At 50.0% G+C, this 13,685-nt stretch overlaps 1 protein-coding gene across 1 annotated transcript in view; it reads left to right on the plus strand.

Moving 5' to 3' along the window:
* The window catches only part of MNT (MAX network transcriptional repressor), a 32,487-nt gene extending 22,999 nt beyond the window's left edge, over positions 1–9,488 (plus strand). The window contains exons 5-6 of the mRNA XM_071575028.1: positions 6,341–6,533; positions 8,049–9,488. Of these exons, the coding sequence (XP_071431129.1) occupies positions 6,341–6,533; positions 8,049–8,755 (900 nt within the window). The 3' untranslated portion in view covers positions 8,756–9,488. The remainder of the gene's footprint in view (positions 1–6,340; positions 6,534–8,048) is intronic.
* Positions 9,489–13,685: the final 4,197 nt, after the last annotated feature.

The raw sequence follows: 13,685 nt of genomic DNA on the forward strand, positions 1-13,685 counted from the left end.
TTGCTCTGCTCCAGGCGGATTTCCTACTGTGGACAATATTTCTGTCTAGATGTTCATCCCTGCCCTTGCAGCCGGGTTGAGCAGTGGTGAGTGGTGCCCACCCTGCCCAGACCCACTGCCCTGGGACCTCCTGAAAGCAGGTGCAGCATCTGCAGCAAGAAATGTTCCCTGAAGTCCCTGTGCTTGTGCCTGCATGGGGATGAGGTCACCTCCTGGAACACAGCAGTGCTCCTTGGCTGGTGTCCTCATCCAGGGGTTGAGCATATGGAAGGGCTGGGTGACGAGGCTGCTGGTGAACACCCATGGCTCGGCTGTGGGGTGACAGGCGTTGGACTGACAGCAAGTGAGGGTCTGTGTTTCACCTTGCAGGCTTTGTTTTGGTTTTGGTGCACTGATGGGAAGTTTGAGATCTTGGGAGGCTGAAACCAGGGCACGAACCCTGGGAGCCTGAAGTCCTTGTCTGCACCTCCTCTCCCTCAGCACACAGGCTGTCCTCTCTCCCAGTTCACTGAGGACTGGTCACAGTGGGACCTTCGCTCCATTCCCCAGTTCTGAGCATGATCTGTTAATGTCTTGGGGTTTTGTGTTAAGCGCAGCATGATTTTATCTTGTGTCTGGGGAAAGCAAGACCGTGGTCCTGTACTGCAGCAGATGCTGCAGTCGAGTGTAGCTGTGGGTGGTGACTGTAGCAGGGTGGTGACGTCACTCTGTGGAGATGCTGTTGTGTCCAACCTGTATTTTCCCATTATCGGTGGTACCAGGCCAGCGCATCCAGCAATGCTGCAGGATCTCATCTGTGGGAATAAAGCAGTTGTCATGGAAACCATGGCTTTGGTTCCTGTGGCAACCAGCCGGGGTTCCACATGACTGCTTCCTGCAGACTAAGGGACTGGTTTGCATCAGCGGGAACAGGGATCCAGGGGATCTGGGAGATGTGCAGTGCAGGAGTGGGACTTGTGCAGTCAGGGTCCAGCAGGTGCTGTCACCTTGGTGACTGCAGGCAGTTGCTGCGGGGGGTGGGGACACCAGCCTGATGCCAGGTGAACTGGCTCTGTTTGCCCACTTTCGTGGGGTTTGCTCCATTGCAGCAGGTTGGGTGGGGTTTGGGACAAGTGGCTGTTACAAGTGCTGGGCTGTGAACAAACTGCTCGTCACACCTGAGGAACTCCACAAACAACTTAGCAGGATTCAAAGTAGGAATGCCCAAAACTGATAGAACTAATGGCAAACCCCCAAGTTCTGCAGGCAAGTGTGGTGCCTCAGCCAGCTGAGTCTTGGCAGCAGGAGCTTGTTTGGGTTCTGTTTGGGGCTGTGTGGGGATGGCTGGTTCCTCAGCACCCCTCTGGTCCTGGTTGTGGAGTCAGGCTGGTGGATGCTCCTGCTGTGGATCTGCTGCACTGTGGCAGTCCCTGCAAGGGTAAGATCCTTTTCGTAGGTTTTGGCTTTTTTCCCATTGCATATAGGAATCAAAGCTCTGTGTGACAGTGGAGAGCCTGACTGGCTGGGTCAGTGTTAGAGGTCCTGCAGGTCGGATGGCAGCTTGGGACCTCCCCTGGTCCAGCAGCTCCCGCTTTGTTGCATCAGCTACAATCCCTGGAGCAAAGAGTTAAAGAATCTGGCTTGAAATTGCAAATTCCTCTCCTGAGCTCATTGATGAGGGGTTTTCAATCAGTGAATGCTGTGTAAGAGATGGCAACAGCTGAAATATGCTTTGGAAAAGCTCATAATTGGAAGTGTGTTTCTAAATTGCTAATATAATGTTTATGAGGGGAGCTTTGTAATAAGGCCTTTTAAACCTCACTAATGCCAGCCACAGGGCCAGCAGCATAGGGAAGGTGTTTGGAGGCATTATTTCCAATCTTGACATAAGAGTGAGCAATTTAATTATAGACAGCTATAAAATGGAAAATTCTTTGCAGTGACAAATGACTGTCGCTACACTGCGACTGCAGGAGTTGGTGTCTGGTTTGTTTACCAAATAATGCCGGGGAGATGCACACAAGGACCAAATAGTGGCTTTGAAACAGCTGGGAGAGTGGGCACAAAGGAGGGAAGTGTTACTGCTGGAATTGTGTCAGACCTTTGCTATTGCTGCAGGTGTCTGGTCTCACTTCAGTAATCCAGGTGGGTAAAGGCTGCCTGGGACCTGATGGGTACAGGAGGAGAATCAGATACTCTTGTGAAGCAAAAGCAAACCCACTTGTGGATTTTATTTTGGTTGCTGGTGTTTAAATAAAAGATGAAGGGACTCACCACCACTGCCCTTGTGTCCTTGTCCCCATTTCTGCCTGCACGTGAAGCAGCCCTTGCTCTGCTCAGCGTGGTGGTACCTGGCAGGGGAGGGTCAGGCCCTGCTCCCCTGCAAAGGACTTGCTCTCAGCTTCAGCTCAGAAGAAGAACTGTAAGTGCTCAGAGTGAAACATCAACTCCATTCACCAAAGCCAGCAGCTGATTTGCAGAACTTCCCAAGCATGAAAAGCCATGGGTGGATTCACAAGAGTAAGGAAATCCCCAATTGCTTCCCCCTCAGCAGGGTAGAGTTTACTGACTCTTCTACGTGTTGCTCATGTGGAATGTTTTTAGGTGCGTAGAGGTGAAAAACAAGAGCTCTAAAGTTGTAGCTTCTGTAGGTTCATCACTCTGCAGAGTAGGAGTTGCCTGGGCAACCAGAGCTCCCAATTGCTTAACAGGAAAAAGAAATGTTAGAATGATTGCGGCACAGACGTAAGGAGGAGGGCCTGTGCTAGAGCTTGGTGCTTGCCAAGAGCAGTCTGGGATGGGGTGGGCTCTGCTGCTCTGCAGAACTGGTACTGCTGTGGTGAACATGGGCTGTGCTCAGCCAGGTGTCACCCCCAGCTTGGGCTGCAGAGCGCCCCACTGCCCTGTGCAAACAGGACAGAGCTGCCAGGAGCACCACAGGCTCCACAGCTCCTTGGGCCCTGCTCAGCCTCATCCCTCTCTAAGGAAGTGGGAAAACAGAAATGCAGGTAACTTCAGTGACCTTTCCACCATGAAGGAACAGGATCAGTATTTCATGAGCCACATCAAGTGTGTGTCCTTGATTTTGACAGACAGCTTAGCTGTCATCCCATGTGCCAGCACCAGACCTGGGCCCTCACCATGGCCCTTCCCAGCTATGAAGGTGGGTCAGATGGCACCTTGGGCCCTACAGCTGTCCCAGTCCTCTGCCTTAATGAAATTTCAGACCTTGAAAGACAGGTGGTCAGGCATTTATAAGAATCCTTTTATCAAAATCTGATTTTCAATGATTGTGCTGTGTGTAGTTTCAGGCACCCCTCTGCCCATTTCAGCACTAACATTACATTCATATTCTGTTGGAAAATCCCAAAGGCTTGCGTTTGGGGAAAGGCTGTTTTACTTAAAGCTGCTGTGTTTGTATTTCATAGGATCCAGGGTAATAGTGCTGACAGAAATTCCCGTTTTACAAAAAACCTGCTGGGAGGCAGTGGGTGTCACTAAAGGTGTTTGTTATGTGGGGGCAGGTCAGTGACCACAGTCCCAGTGACTAAGGTTTGACTGTCACTGTGGACTTTACTGACTGACAGGAAATCCTGGCACCTGATGTGGGCAGGATGATTTGCAGAAAATAGTTTGTCATCAGGGAGATGCCAGAGAGCCATCTGTCCCCAGGGCTGCTGATCCCAGGGGACCTGGGGAGACACTCAGCTGCCCTCTTCCATACTGACTGCAGTGGGAAGAAGGACAAAGGCAGAAGGGTCCTTGCTCTCTGTCCCTCAGTGAGTGCTTGTTTCTGCAGCAGGGCTGGGGCCATTCCTGCTCCCAGGCTCAGGTCCCAGCATGGGGCACTCACTCTGTGGAGCCTGGGAAGGGGCTGCATCATCACATACCCGCAGAGAGCGGAGCAGTGCTCGGAGGGAGCTGCAGGAGAGGCGGGAAGGCCCTGGCTAATCACACCCAGTTCATTATTAGGCCACAGCAGCTCAGCCTGGAGATCCGTCTTTACCAAGTGAGCCCCAGTGAATTGCATCCCAGAACAGTTTTTGAAAGATTACCAGTGCCAGCAGGAACTTCAGCCCATCTGCTCCTCCAGCCTCCCTGGCAGCTCCCCTTGGAGAGCTCCCAGCCGTGAACATGCTGAGCAGGATCCCTGGGAGCAGTGAGGGGCTGCCAGGAGCTGGTGGCTGGTCAAGGGTTGGGGCTGCCAGTGCTGAGGGAGGCAGAGCCCACGGGGCCAGGCTTAGACCACACCACATCCCAAAGCCTGTGGAGTGGCCAGAAAGCGACAGAGTGAACTCCCTGACTCTGTTGGCTGGGAGACTACTGGTGCTTCCCAGGGATTTGATTGCCTTCCCAGTAATTAAAAGTTTGTAACTAATTACCAGCTGCCCTGCTCATATCTCATAGTCGTGCTTTCCCAGTGCTGGGAGTCTCCTCTCACAGCAGGGAGTGAAGCCAAATCTCCTTGAATATGCATGTGCTGTGCCCGCTGCGGTGTGGAGGCTGCGGTGTGGAGGCTGCGGGGATTTCATGCTCACTCCTCCTGGAGAGCTGTTCCTGTTCTGTCCTCCTGTGCCCTGCAACTGTGGGCAGATGCTGCAAAGCAGGGCTGGGCTCATATCTGCACAGCAGGTTTAGCTTCAGCCTTTCTCCTACTTGCCTCTTACCTGATCACATAGTGAGGGGGAAGACATTCAGATGAGTTATCTTCTTGCATGTTTAAATCTGAGCCAGAAGTGTGCACTTTTCTTATCGCCTTCACTTTTCCCGTCATTGCTCTGTGTCACACACACACACCCCTTTCCCAGGGGATCAGAGCACACAGCTGTTCTCTGGGTCATGCAAAATGCTTTGGCTGCACTCAGTGGGAAATGAGACTTTGCAACTAGTCTATGGATTTGGGCCTCAGCCATGCAGGAATCTCTGGGCTACACACCAGGGCTGGTGCAGAGCCAGGACTCCGGGAGTCCCTGTCCCCCTTCCCCACTGTCCCTATGACCTGTAGTGAGCTGCAGGTCTGCAGGGCTTGACCAGAACAGCACTGTGTGAGTTGGTGTGTCTGCTGCTTGCTTTGGTTTGGAAAGCAGTGGGAGGGAGAGAACTGCCCCCTTTGCCTGAAAACCCTGTATTTTGAGGGGCTTTTAGCCGAGCTGAAGACAGCTGGGCCGGGAGGCAGAGGAACTGTCTCCATTGATACACCTGCAGCAGTTGTGCCCTGCTAACACACTTTGTTTGGCTGTTTTAAAAATACTTCCTTTATTGTTATTACCAGGACAAAGGTAGCAGCAGGAGCTGCCCTAGTCTGTCAGCTTAGGCTGCATTAAAGGCCTGGCTGAACAGACTTTAAAGTCCTTCCCAGCAACCTTCTGATGTACGTCATCAGCAGAACCATTGAAAAGGCATGAATGAGGTCAGGTTCTGATTGCGCTTGTCCTGGAGAACTTTAGAAATAAAGAGTATGTGTTCAGAAGACCATGAGGCTGATCCTGTGCCAGCTGTGGGGTTTTCTTTTTAGCTCAGTGCTTGCCAGCAGCAAGGGAATAGGAGCATCCATGTGTGGCTGCTATTTTCAGGAGTGTGTGTGGGATTTAAATTCCCAGTGGTGAAACTTAACTGCAGAAAATGTACTGTATGTGGTTTTAAGATTTCACTTATTTTGTCTGTTTTATGCATACAGAACATGCCACCCTGGGCTGGGGGATGGGTTCTCTGTCCTGTGTGCAGTGCTATGCTGCTGGCTTAATAACTCTTAAACCTGTACTTGGGTGAAGACGAGCTGTTGTTTTCTGCTGCATTCTCAATAGCTGATCCCCCTCCAGTCTGTGTGGTTTATATTTCCCAGTAGTAACAGTGGGCAGTGTGGGACATCTCTGTGTACTGTGCTGATGAGCAGCTCCCCTGATCCTGCCAGTGAACGTGGCAATTCCCAGTGCCGAGGGGGCGTTAGCAGGAACAGAGAACATGCACTGTTCTTTCGTGTTTGACCTCAGGATTTCCCTGTGATGCAAGGGGTTGCTGGCTCTTCACCATCTCTCCTGGGTTAGGAGCTCTTGGTATGGTATGTGTTGCTCAGAAGGTCATCCATCAGTACTTGTGCTTTTCCTTTCTAAGTGTTTCAGCTTTTGGGGCTCATCAGTTTTCCCTCAGCAGGCAGGAATTATTTGCCCAGAAGCCTTCAGGTGCCGGCTCTTGTCCTTCCCTTTCTGCCTGAATTTGGCAGATGTAAATGTGCTGAACATGTTTTACACCAACATAACTGACCATATAAAAAAATTGAGCTGTGCATGGGAGTGACCAAATTAGTGTAGATTATTCTTGTCTTTGTTCACATTTTATTTCCTTTTCTTCCCGCTGTCTTTAGACTTTAAAGAGGAAGGAAAAAGAATACGAACATGAGATGGAGCGGCTGGCGAGAGAGAAAATCGCTACCCAGCAGCGACTGGCAGAACTGAAGAATGAGTTGAGCCAGTGGATGGACATCTTGGAGATTGACAGAATTATTCGACAGACAGTTCAGCCAGAGGATGACCAGGCATCTACCTCGACAGCATCAGGTACCCATGGTTTTTCTCTTCTTGTAATCACTGCAGAAGGTCACTGACAGTTACATAGGGGTGGTGGGGATCTTCATTTAGCAGCATCAAAGTTTCTTTGCATTCAGAAAAAAGTAAAAGACTTTCTAGGGTTTATAATGATTGATGTTGGTTAATAATACACTACTGCTCGTGTGAAGTAAACTGAAACTCATGCATCAATGTTAGGTAGATACAAAGTGCAGGTTTGTACTACCTGCCATTTCCTCATGTGAAGATAAATCCCTGCTTTTCAAACTTAGATTTCCTCTTGCACAGCTCTGCAGCTCTGCTCGTTAGAACTGGACATCCTAAATGTGTTTGTGTGCATATGGGAGGGTGTTCAGCACATAGAGAAGAAGGATTTGCTACAGTAAGGATCACCAGAGCACTTAAACAACTTAATGAACCTTCATGTTGCATGAGGATTCACAGTGAAGATGAAATGACACTAATGGATATCTGACATGTGGTTCCCAGTGAGAAGTTCCTGTGAGATGGGACAGTGCATGCTTTCTTCCACACCAGGGATCTGCACCAGGAAGAGTAGGCAGCTGGTGGATGTCAAGCTTTCCAGAGATGTGGAGGCTGTAGCAGTGCATAACCATTTGCAGCAGCTCCTTCAAACCAGCATTTGCTCTTGGCACTCCAGGCAGACAATACCAGGGGTTCCATGAAGGGAAAAATATGAGGTTTCTGGTTTGGTCAGGCTTGTTTTCAGGATTATCACCTCTAAACATACAGGCAGGCTCCAGGTGTAGGCTGTTGGAAGTCGGGAGTAGCAGAGCTTTGTCATTAGGAGTGTTGGCTGTTCCCTCTGCAGTGGCCTCTGCTGAAAGCGACTGCTTGAAGGTGCTGCAAACCAGAGCTTGTGAAGGGGAAATGTCTTGCCTGGTGTTCCTGCTGCTTCTGTATCTTCTGGGGTTTACATTCTCTGCTGCATGGCTGGCTCTAGAGCAGGCAATGCAGAGTGTTTGTCTTCCTGATCTCTGCAGGGCCATCATGTTCCTGCTTTTCTTCCTTAGTTCCTGTACTGGACCAAAGTCCATTTCCCAGAACCACATAAGGGATTTGCTGCATGTTTCTCCATGGCTGTTTCCTTCTTGCTCTGGGAGCAGAAAGGGTGGTGCCAATTAGTGGAACAACTGACTGGGAAAGGAAACTCTGTTCCTCTTCTCAAAAGGAGCCCACTTTAGCTCAGATAGAGCTCAGCTAGGGGCTTTCCATCGACCTCTGCTCACAGTGGTCCCCTTGCCTGCTCAGAGATCTTGCAGCCTGTTGGGAGCACCCTGCTCTAGCTGGAGCTTTGGGCTGTCATGCCTGCCTGGCTCCAGGTCCTTCGCCCGCAGGCAGTGAAGAGAGGGCTGTGCCTTTGTACTGCCAGCCCATAACCCAGTGATGTCTCCTGCTATTGTCCCTTCCGCTAGTGCTGCATTTTAGGGAGTACATGCTCTGCTTGCTTTTTTTATGGGAGTTTTTTCCTGTCATGTTTTCCAGAGGGTGAAGACAATATGGATGAAGACATGGAAGATGACAGGCCAGTGAACTCATTACCAAAACTCACCCAGCGCCAGCACCCAGAGCTGCTGAAAGCCGTCCCCCCGAATGCTGCTCCCCCACTCCCTGCAGTCCTGCCCCCACACCTCTCCATCCAGCAGAAGCCCCACACCCAGCCCCCCCTCCAGACACAAGCACTGGTCCCGCCGCAGGCGATTGTCCCTGCACAGACTCACATCGTGGCGGCCTCGACCGTGCAATCGACTGTTATTGCCCACACCGCCACCACCCACGCCTCGGTCATCCAGACTGTCAACCATGTGATTCAGGGTCCACAGACCAAGCACATTGCTCATATTGCACCTTCCACATCTAGCCCCGTGCAACTCACCACTGCTGCTCAGCCCATCGGCCACATCACTGTGCACCCAGCCACCATCAACCACATGGCCCATCTGGGCCCGCAGCTGCCCATCTACCCCCAGCCTGTGGCCGTCAGCCAGCCCGTCGTGAGCCACATCGCTCACACCATCTCACACCAGCAAGTGAACGGAACCACGAGCCTGGGTCAGCCGGCGGTGATGGCCAAGCCGGCCGTGGGCACCCAAGTTGTCCATCACCCGCAGTTGGTCGGGCAGACGGTCCTAAACCCGGTGACTATGGTGACCATGCCATCATTCCCGGTGAGCACGCTGAAGCTGGCCTAGAGGGCAAGGTCTTTGTTGGGAACCTTTCCTAAGGAAACTCCATACATTCCAACCACGTCCGACTCGGCAGGAGGAAGGCACAGGAATGCCGAGCGGCTGGAGCCAGGCTGGGCTGTCCTCAGCTGCCCAGGGCCCAGCCTGCCGCCGGCGCTGGGGCTGCTCCGCACTCGGATTTGCTAATCTGAGAAACTTCAGAGACAGTTGTTCATGGTGATTTTTTTTCCTTTTATGTGTAATGAGTGAACTATGGATATGATGTTCTTAAGACTTTTAATTTTGCCCTCTTATGTGTTGCTTCTTTGTAGAATAAAAATTGCTGATCTCTTTATCGAGACATTGCGTAGAATGGGAAAAAAATCATAGGAATCTATATTTATATATATGTGTGTATGTGTGTGTATATATATGTACATACATATATATATAAATATAACATTTGAAGGCCTTTTGTAAGGTTGATTATTTTCCAGGATTATGAGACAAAATTAAATTTTGGAGGAAGAAGATAATGTCCTCTCTAAACAAGAAACTATAAGAAAGATGGTTTGGTGGACCAGGGTACATTTACAGTGACAAAAAACCCAACAACAAACCACAAGTCAAACCATTTTAAAGGTGTTTCCCATCAATATATTACATTTCAAAAACCATCTAAAATCACTGTGACTTGTTATGGCATTTTAAGAAAATTCTCTGTCCTGTCTAATAAAAGGAAAAAGAATACACAACTGGACTTCATTTGTTGCCGTTTTATAAATTACTTGATTTTTATAGCTATGTCAAAAGACCTTTTCTTTCTATTATTTTAATGGTTGACAGTGCTTTGTTTGGATGTTTTGAGGGGGTGTGGGTTTTGTCTGGCTTGGTTTGCTGATGCAATAATTGATTTTGTAGATCTCTTTGCATGGCATGGCCCGGGTCAGGGTCCCTCCTGCCAGTCCAAGCCCCCCAGGTTTCTTGGGTTCATTGTTTGTCAGAGACAGATGGTTTGTGCTGGCAGCTTGCAGGGTGTTTGTGTGGCCTGGTGGGTGGAACCTGGGACAAGAAGACCAAGAGAAATGAAGTAGATTTGCTTTGTGGGATAATGTTGTTTGTTTATTTGTTCTGACCTGACCACACTTTGGTGTGGGAGTCAGTGGGTTTGGAAAGGGATAAATGGCAATGTGGTTCCCTTCCAGAGCACATGCAGCTCTGGCAGCTTTGGTCCTTTGGCAGGGAGAAGCAATCTCTCCCTGTGCAGGATAAAGGGTTTGCTGCAGGAGATTGGTGTGAGAGCTCATATCTGACAGTGAGATGTGCACCAAAGAACCCTTGTCCCTTGGGACTCTCCTGTTGCCCCTTCCTGGTGATTGGGGGAGACCTCTCTGAGGTCTTTGGCAAATCCCATGAAGCCAGGAGAGGAGGAATGCTCTGCTGGTACCTGCCAGCCTGCCCAGGAGGACGCTTAGGGCGTGTTTTGTTGCTGGCTGAATGTTCTGGTCCTTGCACCATGTGTAGTTACTGCTGTGAATGATCTCCATTCTGTCTTCCACTCCTTTTAAAACAAGTGTTCCACAGTCCTTACTGCAGGCAAAATTCCTGCTGTAGCCGGTGACTTCTCCCCGGGGCAGGATGGGAGGGTGGTCCCAGCATCTGCCCAGGAGCTTTGGGAGAGAGAGGAGATAACTGGGGCTGAGCTGTCACACCTCCCTGCTCTGCCTGGCTGCATCCAGGGTGTGGGCAAGGTCCTCTCTGGGAAAACAGGATCCTTAGTCTGCCCAAAGACCTGTTGATTCCAGCAGCACTTATGCCTGGTTGAGGAATGCTATGAGCTGTGTCAGGGGTTTAATTGAGAGCACTTGCCCATTCCATACCGTCCCTGGTTGAAACTGGTCTGGAAGCAGGAGAAATGACTTCAGAGGTCAGGGGTCGTTGTGCCTTCTGAGCAGGTACGGCTGGGAGTTGCGTAAAGTCTGTTTGTGAAGCTCCAGTTGCTCCACAGTTACTGTTTGTTTTATATTTTTTCTTGCATCCTTGAGTCCAGGAAGCTCTTGGCTGTGTTGCCAGCACAGCTTCTGCAGAATGGACAAATCTTAAAGGATTTTTTATCCTAAAACCACATCTAAGCAGATCATTTGTTCTCAGTCTAGTGCACCATTAACATTGGGAGGTTCCCAGAGTCACCAGGGCTTGGTTGTCCCTTATCCCTGCAGCTGCTTTCCTGTGAAGGCTGTTGTGTGCCAATATTTGGGAGATGAGGATATTGGTTATGAGGTCAGTTGCTCCTTATCAGGAGCTCCTCAGCACTGTGTGCAACAGGGTCATCTCCCTCCTCAGGAGGGACCATGTGGCTTTACCTTCTGCAGCAGTGTCAGGAGTGGGGAGGATGAGTCTTTCTGCCTGTTTTTTTACTGTTCCAACTCATAAAATAACAAAATCTCCTCATTGCAGGAGAAGGAGCTGGATTGGGAATGGGGTGGGCACAGGAGGTGGCTGAGAGCCCCAGAGCGATGAGCTTTCTTGTGGGTTATTGAATGTGCTGTATGAACAGGGGATGCTGCTGACCTCGTCTTCTACTCCGTTACAGTTCAGAGGGAAGAGTGACCCTGCCCTGCCCAGTCCTGCATCTTGGCCAGTTTTTCTCTCCCCTTGGAGCTGTGCCATCCTGTGAGTCTGATCCCCTTGGGGAACAGCCTGTCCCCCTTGACCAGACCATGAGCTGCTTTGCATCTCTTGGGTTTTCCCATTCTCAACTGTCTATTTTAGAGCTACCAGAAACATTTCTTTGGTATCTTTCTTTTAAAGTTTGCAAACTTCTTTCTGTTCTCTGTGAAGAAGAGCAGTCACAGCCCTTCCTTCTTCCCCACCTCTGTAATTCCTGCTCAGAAACTTTGGATTTAACTGATGCTCTTAAAAATCCTGTTCAGTACTGTATGATAAGGGGCACTTTAGGAATGTCTCGCCTCCTCTGATATATGTTTTCCCTATGGAGAAAGCTATATATAAATGTGTATGTACACTTGGGGATTCAGAAGATCTCATTTCTCCCCCAAAAATTCAATAAATACGAAGTTTAGGAGAAATCTCTTCTATTGTTAAGTAATAATAGTTTTTTTTGTATCCGTACCATAGAAACAATAGAAAATGGGTTTTCTACGTAGTAGTTTGAGAGGATTTTCTGTCCTGTCATGCCTGGCCTGGATCCTTTTGGTCAGTGGAGGCAGTTCTGCTGAGGGCAAGTAACCTTAGAGCCCACACACTCCTCACATTTCATGCCCCACTGACAACAGCCAAAATAGGATCAGAAGGTGGATCTCTGCTTAGAGCTCAGCCAGCACAGTTGGGTGTGTTTGAGATTGAGCAGATCTACACGGTCACAGCCCCTCAGATGGCTGCAGTGACAGGGGGGAATCTTGTCTGCCCCAGCTTGGGAGCGGCACTGCAGGACCCCCACGGCTGCCAAAGCCACCTTCCATCTCACCTCCCAGGGAACTGCAGGCAGAGGGGAATGAACCCAAACTGCTGCTTTAAAATGCTCCTGGGAAGAGCTCCTAATGCTGACACTTTAGATGCAGGAATGTATTTGTGACTTCACCACTAAAAGTTAGCCAGAGCTGTGTAGTTTATCTTAGGAAGGGAAATGACCCGGTTTCCCATGTTCTCTGCAGTCACTTGAGTGGGATCTGAGAGGCAGCAGGTCATGTGTCCCTGGGGTCACCTTGGGAGGCAGCTGGTGACTCACCTCACAGCTGGCAATCAGGGCTGGAGCCAAACTGCTGCCTTCGGGCCTTTTTCTGCACGTGTAGGTGTGTGTGTGTGTGTGTCTGTCCATGCTGGGGCTGAGTGCTGGGTGTCAAAGGCCAGAAGGGGTGTCCGGTGTCACCACTGAGCCCCTGGCCAATGGCATGGTCGGGTTTTGGTTTCTTGAGCAGAGCTGGACAGAGAGGATGGCCCTTTGCAGAGGCGTCTGCTCTCGGCAGTTGCACGCTGTGTGTCCGGGTAGGAGCCTTTGTCATCTGGCCAAAAGGGACCAGCTGGGGCCGGTGCTGCTGTTGGGCTCCTTGTCTCTTTTTCTTTGTTTTACTTCAAAGTGGCCTTCTGTAACAAAAGAAGAAAAGAAACAAAAAAATGCCTTTGGGTGGTTTCGGTCGAGGTGAGGTGTCGCTGCAGTGTTGGTGTCGGTGTGGTTGTCCGTGTGCACGCCTGGTAGATTCCTGTAGACATGCAATGCAAGGCTTATCGTGTCTGGTTTTCGTATGTAGCCTGTGTCTCCTTGGACTGGTTTGCATCCTGAGGGAGTTATTTCCATTTAGAGAAAAAAAGCGTGAGAACTGTTTGGGATTGGGTGGGTAGGAGGGGCTCTGGGAGCCTCCCCGTGTGCTGCGGGCAGGGGGGGTGTCCTTTGCCCCGGCGGTGCTTGTTCAGCCCTGGTGCTTTCTGTGATGTATTGGGTGTCCCCAGCAGGGTGAGTGGCCTTGGCCAGATGAACCAGTTGACCTCTGCTTACCTGAGCAGGACATTTTCTCAGCCTGTTGGCATTTAGGCAGATGCTTAATTAGCCAAATTAGAGATGTGGCTGCCCTGAGCTGGGACCTGGCTGCTGTACAGCTCTTGGAACTGGTGTGGAGGTGGGGCAGCTCTGAGTACTTGCATGTGAGGCTCCTCCAAGACTTGTCATCTGTTTTTTTCTGAACAGTTATTATTTTGATTCTAAAAACCATTGGGATGAGGAGAGGAAACCCCTCATCCTTATGGCGTTTTCCATTCCTTGTTATCATTTTTGACAGATTAAAATGGTTTATAACACTATCTTTAGGTTACTTCCTTCCTGAGTCAAACATCAGTTGTTAGGAGCAGATGTTTAGAGTTAAGGAAAATGTACTTAGGATAGAGTCAGTCATGGCTTCTGTCTGTCCCTGTTATACAGAACTTAATAATCCAAATTTGAACT

This window comes from Pithys albifrons, chromosome 21 (assembly GCF_047495875.1).
Source record: "Pithys albifrons albifrons isolate INPA30051 chromosome 21, PitAlb_v1, whole genome shotgun sequence".
NCBI classification, from domain to species: Eukaryota; Metazoa; Chordata; class Aves; order Passeriformes; family Thamnophilidae; genus Pithys; species Pithys albifrons.